This window comes from Tupaia chinensis, unplaced genomic scaffold (genome assembly GCF_000334495.1).
Source record: "Tupaia chinensis unplaced genomic scaffold, TupChi_1.0 Scaffold000212_1, whole genome shotgun sequence".
Taxonomy (NCBI): Eukaryota; Metazoa; Chordata; class Mammalia; order Scandentia; family Tupaiidae; genus Tupaia; species Tupaia belangeri.
In genome coordinates, this window is record NW_006159687.1 from 2,840,054 (window position 1) to 2,861,148 (window position 21,095).

Genomic DNA, 21,095 nt, shown 5'->3' on the forward strand with positions numbered 1-21,095 from the left:
TCACCCCCCAGGGGGGATGGTCACGCCGCAATCCCTTCTCCTCCATTCTCCTCTTGGGATCTTGGGCACGCACGCACACGTGCCCGGCTTGAGTTTTAAGCCACCGGGTCCGGGACGCGAATTGCGGTCGACTACGTGGGAGTCCAGCGACAGCCATTTCGCTAACTGCTGGTTCCCATTTGATTTTTTTTTTTAATAGTGTGTATTTCCTCTTTTAGATTTTGCAAGGGTTGTCTTACCTCCTGGAACTCATCAGCTCCTTTCTCCTGCCTCTTCTGCAGTTCATTGTCTCTCTTCTCTTCCATCTCTGTTAGCTTTGCCACTATGAATATTCTAAATTCTTTATCAGACATTTTCATGAGTTTCACTATACTGTCTGAGGATGAAGAAGAGTTACTCTTTTCCCTTGGAGAAGAGGTGTTTTCTTGCTTTCCCATACTTCTTGTGACTCTGCGTTGAATTCTAGTCATCTGATGGATGGTGCATTTCTTCCTAATTCTTGAAGTTCAATCTGAGTGTTCAGAGGCGTGCAGGAGGAGGTGATCTGCAATCTGCTGTTCTGTTTTCTCACTTTTTGTGCATCAGATTCAGTGGAAATAGAGGGATGTTCTGACCCTAATGGTACTCAGGTGTTTGCATCCTGTTCACTTGGACCCGTCTAGACACTTAGTGCATAGAGGCCACTAGGAATGATTTTGGAGGGGGGAGTCTCAGTAAAATATCTTCATTATTGGTCCAGGAAAGCAAAATTTCCCAGCTCAAGTTCAGTATCCATGTCAGGATCAGTAATGGACCTTTAGAGACGGCTTTCTAAATCTGGGGCCAGAATATGGTTCCTCCAGGAATTATCGCATGTTCGTGTCTCTATTCAGGAAGGCAGTTGATGTTGTAATCTGCACAAATAAATGGTTGTATGGATTAAATCTGGGCAAGGCCCTACCCATGCACTTTAATTTCTCTGGGAACAAGTTAATCTGGGCGTGGAAAAAGTAAAACTAAATATAAGCCACACCGGACATGGCAGGTACTTACTGGGCCATCACTACAGAGGACTTCATATCACTGAGTAGAAATCCACCCTAAGGAACGGCAAGGAACCCACAGGAATGAAAGGGAAGCAATGCGGTGGAGGAAGAAGCCTTTCCTCACATGCTTCCGTGGCCCCCATAATTTGATCTCCTTGCAGTAGCATTTCTGACAGTGCGTGCACTTTTTCATGACCAGAGGTCTAACCTAATTAGCTTACATCGGAAGCTAATGTGCCTTCTTACCTGTGAAAGAAGAAAATAGATTGAGTCTATGTGCAGTTTCAGGCCAGTAAAAATGGATGTAATCTGGCAAATAGAACCCACTGGAAGGCACACTGGCTGACCTCACTTATCGTTAACGACTTCTGCTTTTGCTTGCTCTTAGGGTTTTGACCCACCGCATCAGAGTGACACCAGGACTATTTACATAGCCAACAGGTTTCCTCAGAACGGCCTTTACACGCCTCAGAAATTCGTAGATAACAGGATCGTCTCATCTAAGGTAAGGGTAACACTTAGCACCAAACCGGGGCTGAGTCCCGTTTTACTGTGAAAAGTGATTTATTGCGAACGTTCAAGTATATGTTTACGTCTTTACAAACTCAAGAAAGGGGCAGTCGATAGGTTTACCGTAACCGAAGTGGTGAGCTATGAAATAAAGGAGTTGCCAGGGCTGCCATCAGGTAACCGGCACGCCGGGAAATCCCAGTTCAACTGAGGGGCGAGCGTTTATGTGTGTTTGTATGTATTATGATATGTGTTTGTATGTATTATAATATGTGTCAGTAGGTGTTATAATATCTATTTGTGCCAGGTACTGTCTCGAGCACCTTAGAGACTGTCTCATTTACACCTATGACTACCTACGAGATACCTGCTATTAAGTCCAGTTTTCTTTCTTTAGATTTTTTTTTTGCCTTAGGGCACATTTGCTTGCCAGAGAGAGACAGAGACAGTGAGAGGGAGAAGGAGAGTGAAAAATCACCCCTCAAGGGCGATGGCCATGCCACAGTCCCTTCTCTTCCATTCTCCTCCCAGGATCTTGGGCACCATGCATATGCCTGGCATGAGTTTCAAACCACCTGGTCAGGTACTCGAACCGCGGTCAGCAGCATGGGAGTCCAGTGGCATAGCCGCTATGCTGTCTGCTGGCCCCCAAGTCAGTTTTACAAAGTGTCGTTAACGCTCATAAAATATCAGGGTCCTCAGTTGAAGTGCTGGGAGGCGGGATAATCTTCCCACGTTTACATACTAGTACGTGGCTAGGTTGGAATTTGAACTCAGTTCCGTATGACTTCAAGGCCTACTTCCTCCACTTTATCACTCTCCTAAAATATTTCATGGTTCTAAGTGAGGCTTCACTCTTACATGCTCTTTCTCGTTTCGTTCTTCCTGTGGCGTTTTTAAGATGCCTTCGTTTTTGTGAAGGCGAGGGTACAGAGTAATGGTACCCATGGGCTTCCTCTTGCTGTGACAGCCTCTAGTCACACAGAGCTGCCGAGGCTTGGCCTGCGGTCAGTGCGACTGAGGAGTTGCATTTTTTATTTCAAATTTTAAATGTTTAAGTGTCAGTAGCCACATGTAACCAGTGGCCACCTCACAGGACAGTGCTGTTACGGAGGATGTGAGTGGAAGAGCCGGGTGAGTTCCCAGCTGTTGCTGAGTAGGCGCCTTCGGGAGACTCAGTGCCGCCCCCTTAGAGTGGCATATCTTTGTGCCCATCTCCCTGATCTGGTCTTTGCTGAGAGTGCTCTTAGGTCGGCACTTCCTCTGCCCTGCCCTCCCCACCTTCACATCGTTTATGTCCCACGGTCATTGCTGACAGCTCCCGTTTTGGAAAATGGTTCTAGAGCAGAGGGTAGTAAGAGGATGCGTGAGTCTAGGATGCTGGAGGGGCGCTAGGATACACTCTATTCGTAAGTTGTGCGAGAAACGCAAGTCTTGCCTGAAAACATGAAGTTATTTTTTTTAACTGGGGGTATAATTTATATACAGGAAAATTCACCAGTTTTTTTTTTTTTAAGAATTATTTTTATTTATTTATTTATTTTAATTTGACCAGAGAGGGACAGAGTGGGGAAGGATTTAAGAAAGCAAGCCATCAGGTCTGGAACTCAGACCAGAGTCAGCCACGTGGGAGTCTAGCACCCTTAACCACCACGCCATCTGCTGGCCACAAGTTCACCAGTTTTAAATGTGCAGTTCAGTGCGTTTCCACAGATGTGTGCTCTCACCACGGAGAGTCTATCACAAACATACTTCCGGCTACAGAACGTTCCTGTGCCTCGTGGCAGCCAGTCCCCTCCTCCTGATCCCAGCACTCGCAGTCACCCCTCTGCTTTCTGTAACTAGAGTTTGTCCTTTAAAAATTTTCTGTAAGGCCAGGTGTGGTTGCACAGTGCTGAGTCTCCCACTTACTCCCGTTACCTCCCGTCACGCTCTGAGCCGCCTCTTCGTGTTGCAGGCACCAGCGTCAGCGGCTCTTTCTCTCCAGGGAGTGGTGTAGCTGCGGCCAGGATCTGGGCCGTCTCTGTTCTGAACCGAGATCTTTCTCTTAGTGTGCTTCTCTCTCTCTCTCGTCATTTTCTGAACGTCTCCGCTGCTTTTCCAGCCCTGAGCTTTAACCTTGCCATGCCTCGTCAACAAGTCTGGTTTCCCCTGCTTTTCGGTGCCTTAGTGGGAGTTGTGTAGTGTCTCCGAGCTATTAGTAAGAAACCAAAATTTCACAATTCATACTCCTTTTCTTTGCACATTTAAAAAATTAAACCCCCTGGGAACCAGCAGTTAACGTAATGGCTATGTTGCTGGACTCCCAAGTAGTTGACCACAGTTTTGACTGCAGTTTGCATCCCAGACCCGGTGGCTTAAAACTCACGCCGGGCTCGTGTGCGTGCATGCCCAAGATCCCAAGAGGAGAATGGAGGAGAAGGGATTGCGGCATGGCCATCCCCCCAGGGGGTGATTTCTCACTTTCTGTCTCTCTGTCTCTGTCTGTCTGGCGAGCGCACGCGCCCTATAGCATAAACCTCTCCAAAAAAAAAAAAAAATTAAACCCCCTTCTAATTTCCTTCTATATTTTGGGTACTTTCCAGATTTTTAAATAGTTTTTATTAATCCATTTTTTATAATTCTTACCTGTTGGGAGTTTATAGGAACACTTAACTCCTTTGCCACAATACTAGAAGCTGAGTGTTCTTCTGGAAAGTTTTTGAAATTAAGTAAAATCTTAAGTAAAATCTCACTTACAAATTAAGTAAAAAATGATTATTTTTATATGTATCAGTACTGGGTTTAATGTTTTTTTCCTGAAGGCCACATGTACTCTCCAGAAGAGACAGAGAGAGGTGGAAAGGAGAAATCACACCTACCCCCATGAGGAGTGGTCACGCTCCAATTCCCTCTCTTCTGTCTTTCCCTCCGTTTTGGGTTTTGGGCATTGTGCTGCGTGGTTACACACACACATGCATGTTTCTCAAACTGCTCGCGCCTGGATTTGAACTGTTTGGCTGGCCATGTGCGATTTGACTGCCTTAACTACCACGCCATGGAGCTAGGCCAAGGTTTGTTTTGTTATTGTTTTTGTTTTTTGGAGATGTTTTTACTATAAGGGTGCATGTGCTCACCAGAGAGACAGAAAGCGAGAAATCTCCCCCTTGGGGGATGGCCACGCTGAAGTCCCTTCTCCTCCATTCTCCTCTTGGAGATCCTGGGCACGCACACACATGTACCTGGTGTGAGTTTAAGCTACCGGGTCCGGGACTTGAACCGTGGTCGACTATATTGGAGTCCAGCGACATAGCCATTACGCCAGCCGCTGGTCCCAAGAGAGGGACCAAGGTTTAACGTTTGTGACAGTCGTTTCAAAGACACAGGTGTTTGAATAAAGATGGCCTTTGTTATTTTCACAGTGATGAGGACTAGCTCTCCTTAGTCTCTGTGATAACACTATTGCCTCCTTAAACCCGTTTGGAGGGGTGACTTGCTATCCGCAGGCTTCTGCTGGGCTCTCCTGTCATTGCTCCTTTGCTCTGATTCCTTGGTGTCAACCCCAGGCTTTAATGTTCTCCCTTATCTGCCTGTAGGGCCTTTATGGCCTCTTCGAAAGCTCATGTGAGATATAACCTCCTGTATTAAATTTTTCTTTCTTACCAACTGTTTTTCCTTTGAGTTATTTGTATATTCCTTTATTTACTTCATCCTGTTTTTTTAATGACAGTGTGTGGGAGGGAGAGGGAGGAAGAGAGGTAAGTTTTGTTTTGTTGTTTTCTGACAAGGCCTGCCACATCCCAGTGCTCCTGGCCCAGCCTCCCAGCCTGCCGGATCACAGCCACATGCCACCCTTCCTGGCCTGCCTCGGCGAGCCAGGCCACTGGAGCCTCCCTGGGGCCACAGCTACTCGGGAGGCCTTCCCCCGGCCCAGCGGCCCGGCTCACCGACTGCCTTTGAATCCAGCAGTGCGGTTGTTGGCGTTGGGCCCAGAACGCCCTCTGTTTGACGCTGGACAACTGCCTTTGTTTCCCTGGTGCAGGTGTCTTACACACTGTAGAAGTGCGTGTCTTTGTTTAATGAGATTGATCATAGTGGCTGCCTTACCTTAGATTAAACTTCCTTGCAAAATGGCATTTTATAGTCGTGTTTTGGTTTCTTACACTGGGAGCCAGGCCGGTCCCTGGCGCCTCCTAACTACCTTAGCTCATGTCATCCTCGGAAGCACCCTGTGAAGTGTGACTGCTGTTGTCATTATTTTATAGGGGACAAAGTGGGCCACCAAGACAGGCCAAGGTCATGTGGCAGGGGTGGCAGTCAGGAGCTCAGGCCCAGGTTGCGTGGTAGGTGTGGCAGTTAGTTGCTGAGCCGCTGCAGTTTAACCCCAGTAGCGGTTCTCTTGGCCGTTGTACTCTGCTGTCTCTCCTTGTGAAATCCACACCATGACAGATGTTCATGTCTTCATGAAATTTTCTTTGTGGTTATCCCATGATTACTTATCTACGGCGTTTTAGCACTCTAGATTATTTTTCTGTATTTTATATGAAACAAATAATAATTGAATAATTAGACTGTTTCCTCTGACGCTGAACTAAGTAAAATGTAAAATAAATCGTATGTACTAACGGCATTTGTATCAGCACTCATTTTTAGCGTTAGGTTTAGTTTTGTATAACCAAAGTTTAAACTTTATACAAGTGTTCTTTTAGATCTGCCTTTCAAAATTATTAAGTTTCTATTTAATAGAATTTAATGGGAACATTGGCAGGTTCCAGTTTATCTCATTAAAAAAATACATATGCCAGGATTGGGCCGGCCTGTGGCCTGGTGTTTATGGAAGCTGGATCTCATATAGCTGACTGTGTGGTTGCAGTTTTAGATCTGGCAACTTGCAAAACATCCACATTCAGGCACCAGCAGGGGGCGTGGTGGTTAAGGCGCTCGTCCCCCACGTGGCTGACCGCAGTTCAGGTCCCAGACCCGGCAACTTTAAAATTATGCTGGCCCGTGCGTGTGTGTGTGTGTGTGTGTGTGTGCACGCGTGCGCCCAAAATCCTGACAGGACAGTGGAGGAGATGGGATTGTGGTGTAGTCATCTCACTTTGTCTCTGTGCTCTTGTGCACCCATGTCCAAAGTCCAGAAAAAGAGAGAGAGGAGAAGGGATTGCAGTGTGGCCATTCCCCTTGGCTGGGTGTGGGGGCGGGGGCCGGAGTACATGTGCCCTCTGGCACATTTTTAAAAATATGCCAAAATTGCTAGTAAACAGCAAACTAATACAAAGGAGTAGAATAAAAGTCTTGAATCTGGAAATCGGATAAGTAGTTTGTAACACTAAGGGCTACAGGATTTGTCTAAGCATAGTAAATCTGATTTTACTTTTCTTAATTGTTACATCTATTTAATATATGTTATTTCAAAATATTAATTTATTGATCTCTCTACTTTTTTTTTTGTTTGTTTTTTAGTATACTGTGTGGAATTTTGTTCCAAAAAATTTATTTGAACAATTCAGAAGAGTGGCAAACTTTTATTTTCTTATTATATTTTTGGTTCAGGTAAGCTTTTTCATTCAGTAGATTAAGTGTGTAAACATGAATTCTAAAAGTGTGTCTTTGAACAGGGAAACGTACTGTGTTCTTAACCATCTGTCCATGGACTCATGTTTCCTGCACGCCTTTGGTACTGTGTTCACCGTGTCCAGTGAGTACAGGGCGGGATCACACCTAGCCTGTGGACTCAGGACTCGGTGCTATTTCATCCCCTCCCTCATTTGCTACAGTGCTGATAACCTCAGCCAAAAATGGCCCCTTTCAGACCATCTGCCTCAAAATGACATTATTTTGTTTTCAATGTTGTACAGTGCATGTTTTGGGCACATTCTTCTTTTTGGACCATCTTTGTACAAAAAATTATTTTATTTGGCTTTATTTTTTTTATTTTAATTTAATTTTTTTTAATTTCAATTTTTAAGCATGTGAGTATAGATTCTCCTTTTTTCAAAAAGAATTATTTATTCAATTTTATTAATTCATTCATTTATTTTAATTTGACCAGAAAGAGAGAGAGAGGGAAAGTGAGAAAGCAAGCCACCAGGTCCAGGACTTGAACCATGGTCGGCCATGTGGGATTGTCCAGCGCCTTAACCACCACACCACCTGCTGGTCCCCTGAATATAGACTCTTTAAGAGACCATTTTCTTAGCTCAAATCTATTCATTATAGGCTATTTTGATAGTTTATTAATTTTTACATTATGTATATATATATATGTGTACATAGCAAAATATCAAGAGAACAGACCATAAAATTTGAATATAAGTCAAGATTTTAAAACTATGATTGTCATTTTCCTTTAACACAGTGATTCTTCTCTGATAAAACTTTAACAATTTTAATGTGACACTGAATTTTTCTATAAAATGAACTGTTTTCTTAGTAGAACCTAAGATTTCAAAAGAAAAATTAAAAATTTCAAGTAATTTTAAAGTTTTAGGAAACATGTACTTATAAAAAATACTATTCTTCATGATCAGAGAAGGAAATTCTGATTTTTTTTGTCAATAGAGCATCAGTTTGATTTTCTTGGAAAAGCAAGACGTTTCTCCTAACCTCATTCACGTAACATGTGAAACATGCATTTGTGAAAGTACTAACTGAGATCAGGAATTTAGCTTGTCTGTGGAATGGAACGATTTTGATGGGCCTATCCAGACTGAGGGGACATTAAGAAGTAGTGGATATGTGTCCTCACGAGTCTTAGGCAATTACTGCGAATATTTCTTTACTTCTCCTGCAAACCCCAACTGTGATTCAGATCGGAACTGCAACCTCATTTTTCCTAGCTATTCTCACTGGCTCTGTTGGATATAGCAAAGTCACTTGTAGAAAAAACCTCTTCCGTAGTGCCAGTCCTCGTTCACGCTCCCTAGTGTTGAGTTTATTCTGAATCCCAGGGTAGAAGTTGTTGACAGACTTCAGCATTCATCACGACTTGCACAGAAATGTGAAGGAGAGCGGAGCAGCTGTGACTCCTCTCCGAGGCACATGCTGAGGAGGCGCCTGGGTGCCCTGCGTGAGAGACCGAGTCCACTCTGGGGGTGTCTGGGTACGATAGCTCAACCCCGAGTTCTGCTACCCCATGTGACCACCAACAAAATGACCTTGTGAAACTTGAACAAAACTGTACTTACCGTGTGATTAGTATGAGATTTTAGATGTTAACTGCGTGATGTGTACAAAATTCAAATATAACACTGCATTCTTTTCTTACATCTAGCTTATGATTGACACACCAACCAGTCCGATTACCAGTGGACTTCCATTATTTTTTGTGATCACAGTAACCGCCATAAAGCAGGTATGAGATACTTCATTATTGTGGTTTCCCCAAGCCCTTCAGCAGTTACTAAATATTTCCACTACAAAGTATCATTCATTGTTATGAGAATAAATTCCATAAGAAAGCAACAAATGTGTTTCATGTATGGTAAATTCAACTGCATTAGCTACTCTGTTATATTTCAGTAACTGGTGACTCATGGAAGGAATAGTATTGTTAAAATATGTCACCTCTCTGACACACCCAGGAAGCGTACAGAAACAAGTATTATAAGTGTACAAACCAATCTATATATGGAACAGACTATTTAAATCATCCTTGTGGAGCATGGTGACGATGAAAGGAAATACAGTTTGAAAGTGATAATGTTTGTAAGAATTGGAGCATGTACTTTCAGCACAAACATTAGTGAATAAAAATCATATAGAGCTTTCCTCCTTTTTACATGTAATTTATTGAAGTTAGTTTTTAAATACAGTAGTATCCTAAGGGAATGGCTTCCACCAAATTGTGAATTGATGTTGAAATTTAGATACAGAGAAACAAGAGTATTCGATGAATACACTGAACAACAGATGAAGGAATTCATAGGAATGGCGCGTGTCCATAGCTACCACTTCTCAAAACCGTGGCGGGTCTGTTACACAGAGCCGGTCTGTTCCACGGAGAGAGAAGTGAATCGCCTTGTATAATGTGATACGTTTCCATTCTGTAAGCTATAGGGACAAGGAAATAAAATTAACAAGCATCTTATAATTCTGGGATGAAGTATCTTCTTTGTTACTTAAAGAAGAAGGGTAAGCGGAACCTAGAGAGCAACAGTGAAATGAGCATCTGGTGTCAGAGGTCACTGCGGCACAGTTCTGTCAATTTGGTTTCCCTTTCTTTACTCTTCTGTTGGAGATGAGAACTTCCTGTCCGTGAGTCATTAAGTATCCACACGACTTCATCAATTCCACATTGACTTGTTTTCCCAGGTGTTATTTCTGTCCTCAGAGTAACCCATGGGCCCTTGGACCGCTTTTCTGTAGTTGCTACTTGACTCATGCTGGGATTACACCCCAATAAACCCAGCGTAAGTCGTCAATATCCTAAGTCAAAGGTGCATTTAATATCCTATCCTAATAAGCCCATCATAAAGGTGAAAAGTCATAAATCGAGCCATCTTAAGTTCCGATGCCCCTTGATTAACGATGGCCTTACCTTCTGGTGCACTCCTCATTAAGCTGAAATACTCTAAGCCAGACCGCCCTAAGGCGGGAACTGCCCCCTTAGTTGATTTCCTCCGGTTCAGTGGCTCAGAGCGCCCTGTGTGTCCACGGTTCTCAGGTTCTATTCACCTAGAAGCCAGTCTCTGAAGTCCAGATGCACTCATGCAGCATTTCACAGCGCTTTTACTTGGGCATCACAAGGATCTCAAACTTGGACTTAACTAGTCTCGCTGGCCGCCACCACCTTAACTAGTCCCAGTTGCCCCCGGCCTCGCTGGCCGCGACCACCTTAACTAGTCCCAGTTGCCCTCAGTCTCACTGGCCGCGACCACCTTAACTAGTCCCAGTTGCCCTCGGTCTCACTGGCCGCGACCACCTTAACTAGTCCCAGTTGCCCCCGGCCTCGCTGGCCGCGACCATCCGACCGTCCGTTACCTCCTAATGGTGCTCTCACGTCCCCCTTCTCGTTTTCACACGGTAGCCAGGCCGAGCTCTTATCCTGCTTGGTAGGTTCTCGTCACACGTGGACCAGTGGTTTACAGAGACGTCCACAGCCCCCTCCCGGTCCTGTCTTTTGCTTTTTTCCCACCCTCTTCCCGTGTTGGGTGCCCCAGCCACATGTCTGTCCTTGTTCTTCAGTCCAGCGTCTCCTCTCTGAACGCTCTGGACTTGCTGTCCTCTCTTCCCGGAGTTTTTCCACCGGGTAACTGCTTAGCTCAAGCCTTCATTTTACGTAGGTACTTAAACTGGCTTCTGGTCACCGTGCCACTCATTTCCTGCTCTAGCTTTTTCTCCATGTCATTTGCTTCTACCTGTTTTCTGTTGAACAAATGCCTGCTACTTCTGCTCAGCTGTACAGGGAGAGGCTGTGTTTTATATACTGGTTTACTTCCAGGAACAAAGCCACACGTGCATCGGGTCTTCAACTGATACCTATTTAGTAGATGAACAAGTCAATGAATGAATGAATCTATCGAATATATTTAAAAGCAGTGTAAAATGTTACAACACTCTTGCCCTTTTCTTTCTGTATATATTTGACCAAGTATGTACTGCAATTAATCGGAACCACCACTAGCTGTTGAACAACATGCTGGCGAGTTTGTATTTTCAGCCTCCTTAGCCATGATGCCAAACAGAATACTCCCAGGTGTTCCTCAGGCCTCTGTATCCATCCCTGGGCATCAACAGAACGGACCCAAGGAGAGCTTACATGGAAGTCGCCATGGCCCAACACCCCCTTCTCTCCCTTTACTAGTCTGCGTCGCCTTTTATCAAAACAGGAAAAAGCTTTATTATTATTTACATCTGAATATGAATTAGTTTATCATTTTGTTCTTTAACTTCGCCCAACCGTATGTGCATTTTAAGTCTCCCCTCCAGTTGTGTAATGAAGGAGTGGGAGTCTGGTAAGAAAGATGGTGTTGGCCCTCCATGAGTCTAAGGCCTATGATGTAGGAAGGTAAGGCCACATATACAAAAACAGTTGTTTTTCATCGAGTAGTAGTAGGATCCAGCGAGGGATAGCTGTTTAGAGAAGGGGTGGAGTACTTCATCCAGATGATCAGGGGAGGTCTCATGAGGGACGGGTTATTAAGATGGATCTCAGAGGGACCAGCAGTTGGCGTAATGGCTATGTCACCGGACTCCCATGTAGCCGACTAGTTCGAATCCTGGACCCGGTGGCTTAAACTCACGCCAGGCGCGTGTGCGTGCGTGCCCAAGATCCCGAGAGGAGAATGGAGGAGAAGGGATTGTGGCATGGCCATCCCCCCGGGGGGGTGATTTCTCGTTTTTTTGTCTCTCTTTCTGGCAAGCACATATCAAAAACCTCTCCAAAAAAAATAATAATAAGATGAATCTTAGAATATGGGCAAATGCAGCTGACAGAGGTAACTTGGACAAGGACCTAAATGCGAGTAAAGGCAAGGCTGACTTGGGGGCATTTTAAGTCTGACACGTTTGCTATATAGTAAAACAATACGGGCTTACAGTAGAAATTCAGGCTGGTGCTAAATTAAGAGAGCGGGAGACTTTTTGCTCTAAGAGTTAAGAGCCTGTTGAAGTGGGTTTGAGTAGGGGAGTGAATTCATACGGTGTTCTGGGAAGGTGGGCCTGGCAGTAGGATGAGTTAGAACTTCCGAGCTTAGTTAAAAAAAGATAACATCTTTATTCTTCCTCTGCTGTTAATGTCATCCGACTATTAAAGAAAGTATGTGTTTTGACAGTTTCAGAATAGATGTTTTAACTTTCAATTAGATTTCTCTAAAATTGACATATTACAGCTTGACTGGGCTAACATAATTTAGGTATTTTAAAAGTGCTTTCCTAAAAGGTTTCCCTCTGAAAAAATAGACCTTCTTAGCAGTCATTAATATTTTACTTTATATTTTATATAATTTTTTTGTTTTTAATAATATGTTTAATAATATTTTTAAATAGTACATGCACATTTTTTTAAAAATGGAAACGGTCCAAACTAGAATAAAGGAAGAGTCTTCCAGTGCTAAGCCCCAGTCTCGAGGTGGGCGGCGGCGGTACTGTAGCCCCTCCCCAGAGAGGCAGTTGTTTGTGGATGAGCGACCATCCGACCGTCCGTTACCTCCTAATGGTGCTCTCACGTCCCCCTTCTCGTTTTCACACGGTAGCCAGGCCGAGCTCTTATCCTGCTTGGTAGGTTCTCGTCACACGTGGACCAGTGGTTTACAGAGACGTCCACAGCCCCCTCCCGGTCCTGTCTTTTGCTTTTTTCCCACCCTCTTCCCGTGTTGGGTGCCCCAGCCACATGTCTGTCCTTGTTCTTCAGTCCAGCGTCTCCTCTCTGAACGCTCTGGACTTGCTGTCCTCTCTTCCCGGAGTTTTTCCACCGGGTAACTGCTTAGCTCAAGCCTTCATTTTACGTAGGTACTTAAACTGGCTTCTGGTCACCGTGCCACTCATTTCCTGCTCTAGCTTTTTCTCCATGTCATTTGCTTCTACCTGTTTTCTGTTGAACAAATGCCTGCTACTTCTGCTCAGCTGTACAGGGAGAGGCTGTGTTTTATATACTGGTTTACTTCCAGGAACAAAGCCACACGTGCATCGGGTCTTCAACTGATACCTATTTAGTAGATGAACAAGTCAATGAATGAATGAATCTATCGAATATATTTAAAAGCAGTGTAAAATGTTACAACACTCTTGCCCTTTTCTTTCTGTATATATTTGACCAAGTATGTACTGCAATTAATCGGAACCACCACTAGCTGTTGAACAACATGCTGGCGAGTTTGTATTTTCAGCCTCCTTAGCCATGATGCCAAACAGAATACTCCCAGGTGTTCCTCAGGCCTCTGTATCCATCCCTGGGCATCAACAGAACGGACCCAAGGAGAGCTTACATGGAAGTCGCCATGGCCCAACACCCCCTTCTCTCCCTTTACTAGTCTGCGTCGCCTTTTATCAAAACAGGAAAAAGCTTTATTATTATTTACATCTGAATATGAATTAGTTTATCATTTTGTTCTTTAACTTCGCCCAACCGTATGTGCATTTTAAGTCTCCCCTCCAGTTGTGTAATGAAGGAGTGGGAGTCTGGTAAGAAAGATGGTGTTGGCCCTCCATGAGTCTAAGGCCTATGATGTAGGAAGGTAAGGCCACATATACAAAAACAGTTGTTTTTCATCGAGTAGTAGTAGGATCCAGCGAGGGATAGCTGTTTAGAGAAGGGGTGGAGTACTTCATCCAGATGATCAGGGGAGGTCTCATGAGGGACGGGTTATTAAGATGGATCTCAGAGGGACCAGCAGTTGGCGTAATGGCTATGTCACCGGACTCCCATGTAGCCGACTAGTTCGAATCCTGGACCCGGTGGCTTAAACTCACGCCAGGCGCGTGTGCGTGCGTGCCCAAGATCCCGAGAGGAGAATGGAGGAGAAGGGATTGTGGCATGGCCATCCCCCCGGGGGGGTGATTTCTCGTTTTTTGTCTCTCTTTCTGGCAATTAAGGGGGTGATTTCTCGTTTTTTTGTCTCTCTTTCTGGCAAGCACATATCAAAAACCTCTCCAAAAAAAATAATAATAAGATGAATCTTAGAATATGGGCAAATGCAGCTGACAGAGGTAACTTGGACAAGGACCTAAATGCGAGTAAAGGCAAGGCTGACTTGGGGGCATTTTAAGTCTGACACGTTTGCTATATAGTAAAACAATACGGGCTTACAGTAGAAATTCAGGCTGGTGCTAAATTAAGAGAGCGGGAGACTTTTTGCTCTAAGAGTTAAGAGCCTGTTGAAGTGGGTTTGAGTAGGGGAGTGAATTCATACGGTGTTCTGGGAAGGTGGGCCTGGCAGTAGGATGAGTTAGAACTTCCGAGCTTAGTTAAAAAAAGATAACATCTTTATTCTTCCTCTGCTGTTAATGTCATCCGACTATTAAAGAAAGTATGTGTTTTGACAGTTTCAGAATAGATGTTTTAACTTTCAATTAGATTTCTCTAAAATTGACATATTACAGCTTGACTGGGCTAACATAATTTAGGTATTTTAAAAGTGCTTTCCTTAAAAGTTTCCCTCTGAAAAAATAGACCTTCTTAGCAGTCATTAATATTTTACTTTATATTTTATATAATTTTTTTGTTTTTAATAATATGTTTAATAATATTTTTAAATAGTACATGCACATTTTTTTAAAAATGGAAACGGTCCAAACTAGAATAAAGGAAGAGTCTTCCAGTGCTAAGCCCCAGTCTCGAGGTGGGCGGCGGCGGTACTGTAGCCCCTCCCCAGAGAGGCAGTTGTTTGTGGATGAGCCCTGGTCTCTTCTCTGTGCAGAGTTCCATGGAGCCGTATCTTGTCGCTGCTGACAGCAGGGACAACAGCCTGTTCTGCACCTGCCCCTTCTCACTCAGCACTGGCTCTTGGGTCACTCGCCGTACTTGCACTGTGCTCGGAGTTTGTGAATTTTCTTAAAATACTACAGCAAGTCCTTTGCACTAAGAAAATAATTCAGTCACTAACATTTAATCAAAGTATTCCATATGACTGATTTGCATCTGTTTCACTTAACGATGATCTATACAACCCCGCTATCTTGTAAAATACTAATTGTAATTAATTCTGTTGGTCTGTTATTTAAAAAGTGAAAGACTGAACCTCAGTTTCTAGCTGTTTTTTGCTATTTGTGTGTAATCATGTTCTGTGAATTGACACTTTATGATGAAAAATACCATCTGCACGTAGAAGCAATAGAACTTACTGATTGACCAGGTAATAGGAAAAGGTGAGACTCAGAAACAACTCCCCAAATTTCTGGCATGAGTTAGATGCTGATGTCATTTGTCGAGATGGAGAACATTGGAAATGGAACAGCTTTGGGGGAGGGGTGACATCATCAATTTAGTTTTAAATGTGTTTAAAATATTTACGAGCTATGAAAATGGAGATATTAATAACGATCTTTGGGAGAGATTTTCACTGTAGGGCGCGTGCGCTCGCCAGACAGACAGAGAGAGACATAGAGACAGAAAGCGAGAAATCACCCCCCAAGGGGGATGGTCACGCCGCAATCCCCTCTCCTCCATTCTCCTCTCGGGATCTTGGGCATGCACGCACACGCGCCCGGCGTGAGTTTTAAGCCACCGGGTCCGGGACGCGAACCACGGTCGACTACGTGGGAGTCCAGCGACATAGCCATTACGCTAACTGCTGGTTCCCTTAATAACGTAGTTCTGTATTCAGATTTGGAGTCAAGAAGAAAAATATGAACCACAGATAAAAATTTCAGAATTACCAACATGTTTATCCAGTTTTTTAAAAAGAATTATTTTATTTAACTTTATTTCATTATTTTTAATTTAACTGGAGAGGGACAGAGCAAGAGAGAAAAAAAGCAAAATAGCAAGCTGCCAGGTCCGGGACTCGAACTGCACTCAGCCATGTGGTACTCCAGCATCCTTAACCACCATGCCACCTGCCAGGCTCCTATACAATTTTTTTTTACTGTTGCCTGAGAGCTCGTGTGCCGGCCTGGTGGGCAGGGGAGGGGATGGGGAGAACCAGAGTGAACGCCTCGCCCGTGGGGAACGGTCACACCACAGCCCCTGCCTCTTTCCTCTCTTCTTTCCGGGCTTGGGCCTTGCATGCACCTACTCCCGGTGTCCTTCCCAAGCCCCAGATCCTGGACTCAAACCAGGAAGTGGGGTCCGTCCGCCCTAACCCCACCCTGCCACAGGCTCACCTTGTTTATATAATTCGAAGATGGAAGAACAAAAGAAATCTAGTGAGAGTGAGGTATGAGGAAGGGACCCAGAGAGGTGACATGCAAGAGCCTTTCAGGAGGAGAACAAGGAGTGACCAGAGAGGTCCCGTGAGACTCAGGAGCTGTGTGATGAGAATCGAGGGAAGAGAGGAGCAGGTACCTGTGGGCGTTTGCATCAGAGTGCCGCGACGAGTTCTGGAGAACAGGACGTGTGGGGGAGCTTTCTGATTTGTTTTCCCCTCATTTGAGAAATGCGTCTTCAAGTTTTACTGAGAAATAAATTTTTTAATCTTCGGTATTTACAGGGATATGAAGATTGGTTACGACATATCTCAGACAACGAAGTAAACGGAGCTCCTGTTTATGTCGTTCGAAGCGGTGGCCTTGTGAAGACGAGATCAAAGAACATCCGGGTACGCGTCTGGTAGCGGCCAGGATGCGGTGTGCTCTGGGTCGAGCGTAGCTCTGGGTCGACCGTACTTCAGCTAACAGCCTGCTCCTCCCACCAGCATGCCATGCTAGGGCGCTTATTCAGACCCCAGTAAAAGGGAGCCCTTGCTGTGTCAAATCTGTGCACTCACTTCCCGAACTCTTCCTAGGTGGGCGATATTGTTCGAATAGCCAAAGATGAAATTTTCCCTGCAGACCTGGTGCTTCTGTCCTCAGACCGACTTGATGGGTCGTGCCACGTTACCACTGCTAGTTTGGATGGAGAAACTAATTTGAAGGTTTGTTCAGGCGTTTATTTAAGTTTTGCTCTTGGTAAATAAAAAAATCTGTGATTTGTGGTAAGGTTTTCTTTGGTTAAAGTGTGGTTTGACCTAATAAAGGAGAATTTTCTCTTATTATTATAACGTCTAGAAAAATTAGGAATTTTTTTTTTTTTGAGAGGTTTTTGCTATAGGGCATGTGCACTCACCAAAAAGACAGAGACAGACAGATAGAAAGTGAGAAATCACCCCCCAGGGGGGATGGTCATGCCACAATCCCTTCTCCTCTCGGGATCTTGGGCATGCACGCACATGTGCCTGGTTTGAGTTTAAGCCACTGGATCCAGGAATCGAACCATAGTCGACTACATGGGAGTCCAGCAATGTAGTCATTATACCATCTCCTGATCCCAAAAATTATAAAACTTTTTAAAAAGAGTTATATATTTATTTAGAGAATAGGATCACATGGTTTAGTACATTCAAAATAAAAATGAAAATGTTTTTTCAGAAAAATGTCTCTTAATTATTTTTTATTGCTTTTTAAGGTAAGAGATAAGTTTAAGTTTTCTAGTTTTTCAGCATATACTCAAAGGTGAAGATTCACAATTTTGTCCCTTTTTGGGAACTGTCATGTGTATTTGCCTGCCAGAGACAGAGCACCCTCGTAGGAGTGGTCACATCGAGTTCCTTTTGCTGCCTTCTGTCGGGAATTCAAGGCCTGCACGCTCCGTTGTGTTCTTCAAGCTGCCAGGGCCGGGATTTGAACCACCGCCATGTGGAATCTAGCTTCCTTATACATTTTGCTACAGGGCTGACCCCACGTTTTTTCCTGTTGAATTGATTATAATGAACTCTGAATAGTAGCAACTAAGCACACGTTACAGACTGATGTCCTTATGTGCCAGCAGCCTCTTGGACAGGTAATCCAGTAGCTGCCTCGGCTGGGGTTCTGGTAGCCTCTCTGTTTTGTTGCCTAGCCGAGTGGCCCTGAGCACTGCTTGCCATGGTTTCATCTGCAAGAGGTTTGAAACCGTTGCTAGCTGAGGTCCTGTCTGGACCTCGACCCGCAGCTGAAGCTTCTTTCTTCCCCAGACACACGTGGCAGTCCCAGAAACAGCAGCATTACGCACAGTCGCCAACTTGGATGCGCTCACGGCCGTGGTGGAGTGCCAGCAGCCAGAAGCAGACCTGTACAGGTACGGGGTGGGTTCGCATCTTCTTTCTTTAATTGCCTGTGCTCACCAGGAAGAGAGAAGGAGAAAGTGAGAAAACAAGCACTTCCCAGTGGGGTGTGGAAACAAACACACCGCGGTCCTCGCTCCCTCCCTCCTTGTCTGCAGTGGGGTGTGGACACACCGCGGTCCCTGCTCCCTCCCTCCCTGTCTCTGCAGTGGGGTGTGGACACACCGCGGTCCCTGCTCCCTCCCTCCCTGTCTCTGCAGTGGGGAGTCGTCACGCTGCAGTCCTCATTCCTTCCATCTCTCCGTCCTGTCAGCATTCTAGACATACGTGTGCACACACCTGGCCTGTTTTCAGGCTGTGGGGACCCAGATTCCAGTCACCGTCAGCCATGTGGGATCTGGGCCCTAGTGCTCTGCACCTAACACTGCACTATAGGGGCAGCCCTGGATACACAGGCCCTCCTCGCTTAACGACCCACCTGTTTAACGACCGCTCCGCCTCTGCCAGTTACCCAGGGATTGCCCCTTCTCAGTCTCGGTCCCATTTTCTGTGGTGTCCGCGACCGACTGCCGCATTCGCCATCACACAAGGCTGCCTACAAGCACTCCACACGTACCGGCCGAGTTCCATTCCTAGGGCTGGGTCTCTACGTGAGTGAGTCGACAGCGAGGTTTACAGGGGGATGTCTTCTGGGGTGTCGTGGCACCATAGGTACGCGTTTCTCTGTGGACACACCGCCGTCCTGAAAGCATACGGTAGGTGGCCCGTGGGAGGTGAGCCAGCGCAGTGGTGCAGTTCCGGGCTAGTCGTTGTGCATACCCTGGATGCTGCTCTGGGTGCACATTTGCAAGGGACAGGCGGCCCCTCCTCGCTTACCCACCTGCCTATTGGACACCTTGGGTGCACAGACAGGCGTCCAGCCCAGAACCCTGTGTCTCTGTCTTACTCCATGTTCCCACCTGCTCAGGCCAAAGCCTTGGTCAGTCATGAGCCCTCGCTTCTCTCCTGTCACTTCTGATTCTCTCATATCTCCTCCACTCAACCAGGGCATTCTGTTGATTGTGTGGCCAGCTTCCGCCCAGATTGCTGCTGTCAAAGGCACCTTCACTGCCTTTTCTGCCTTTACCCTCCCTCTGGTTAGTCTGTTTCCACAGAAGCAGCTGGAGTGGTCTTCTAAAAATGTAACTCGGATCCTGTCACTCCACCGCTGCAGTTCAGACCCTGTGGTGGCTCTCCAAGTCACTCAGTCAAAGCCCACGTTGTTGTAGCCACGTGTAAGACCCTCCTCAGTTGCCCCTGTTCCCAGTCCTTCTCTGACCTGTTTTCTATCCCACTCTACCGTGTTACACCAGCCACGCTGGGCTTCTTACTTGGCATTGAACATGACATACCCACTCCCACCTTTCCGCTAGCTGTTATTTTTCTGTAAATTTTTGCTATAGGGTGCATGCACTCACCCGAGAGAGACAGAGACAGAGAGGGAAGGTGAGAAATCCGCCCCCGGGGAGGATGGCCATGCAGCGGTCCCTCCACCTCATTCTTCTCTCTGGATTTTGGATATGCGCATACATGCCCCCAGCGTGTTTCTCAAGCTGCTAGGTCTGACCCTCGAAGCGGAGGGGCCTTGTGGGAATCCAGCACCTTAACGGCTACGCTGCCTGCTGGCCCTTTAGTGTGGCCAGCATCTACCACCGCGGGTCTTTAGTCCTCAGCGAGACTGCCTCGACTGCTCAGCACTGCAGCCTGACCCTTCCCAGCCCTGCTGTGCTGCTCTCCGTCACACGGTACTCCCTGTGCCTGACTTGCTGCGTGTTGCGTGTCATTGCCATCTCCCACGAGGACGTAAACGGAATGCAAGCACCTTAGCGTGACTTAGTCACTAATGTGTCCCAAGCACCTAGAACGGTATCTGGCATACAGGGGGCCTTACTATGTTTTTGTTGACAGTTGAAAGAATAAACATCTTTATGTATTTAATTTTATACACTTAAAATTTTCCTTTTATTGAATTATCTTTACGACATGTGCAAGGAAGATTTGTATGTGTGTATAATGTGCTTAACTGTTGATGTGCCTAGACCCATACTAGACAGTCAATAACTATCGAATAGTTGATGGAGTTCCAGAATGTTACTCAAAGTTGAGGGGTGAGCCTTTGCATTGTCCTTTCATCAACCAGATGCTGAGTTCTGAGCTGGGTCTGTCGGTACTGAGGTGTTTGCTGGATGTCGGGTATGCGGTGATGAAGCATGATAGCTGGTACTAGACTATGTCCTAGGAACCCACAGAGCTGCAGAAATAAAATTACTTAAGCCCTCATGGATTGGCCATTTTTTACAAAGAATTATTTATGTCATTTTATTTAGCATCATCATTATTATTTTAATTCACCAGAGAGAGACAGAGACAGAGAGAGGTAAAGTGAAAAAGCAAGCCACCAGGTCCAAGACTCAAATGCTGACCGGCCATGTGGGAGTCATGTGCCTTACCCACCATGCCACCTGCCGGCCCAGCTTGGCCCCTCATAACACGGTGAAGGGGCCTGCTGTGTGATGCTGGAAGCCGATCAGAAGGCCCTGGCACATGTCATGGGTCTACACCAGGTACATCCTCTGTGACCCCACCTGGCTGCAGGACTCACTGGAGAGAGAGAGACAGAAATCACCCCCAAGGGCGATGGCCATGCCGCAGTCCCTTCTCCACTGTCTTCTCGGGATTTGGGGCATGCATGCACACATGCTCAGTGTGATTTTTAAGCCCCTAGGTCCAGGACTCAACCATGGGCGACCACGTGAGAATCCAGCAACGTATGCCATCTACTGGTCCCTTTAGAACATAATTTTTTTTTTTTTTTTTTTTTTTGGAGAGTTTTTCCTTGGAGGGCGCGGCCGCTCCCACG

At 45.6% G+C, this 21,095-nt stretch overlaps 1 protein-coding gene across 1 annotated transcript in view; it reads left to right on the forward strand.

Moving 5' to 3' along the window:
• The window catches only part of ATP11B (ATPase phospholipid transporting 11B (putative)), a 134,797-nt gene that overhangs the window by 24,213 nt on the left and 89,489 nt on the right, over nucleotides 1-21,095 (forward strand). The window contains exons 4-9 of the mRNA XM_006147387.1: nucleotides 1,414-1,530; nucleotides 6,981-7,070; nucleotides 8,791-8,871; nucleotides 16,607-16,714; nucleotides 16,901-17,029; nucleotides 18,107-18,210. Coding sequence (XP_006147449.1) covers nucleotides 1,414-1,530; nucleotides 6,981-7,070; nucleotides 8,791-8,871; nucleotides 16,607-16,714; nucleotides 16,901-17,029; nucleotides 18,107-18,210 — 629 coding nt within the window. The remainder of the gene's footprint in view (nucleotides 1-1,413; nucleotides 1,531-6,980; nucleotides 7,071-8,790; nucleotides 8,872-16,606; nucleotides 16,715-16,900; nucleotides 17,030-18,106; nucleotides 18,211-21,095) is intronic.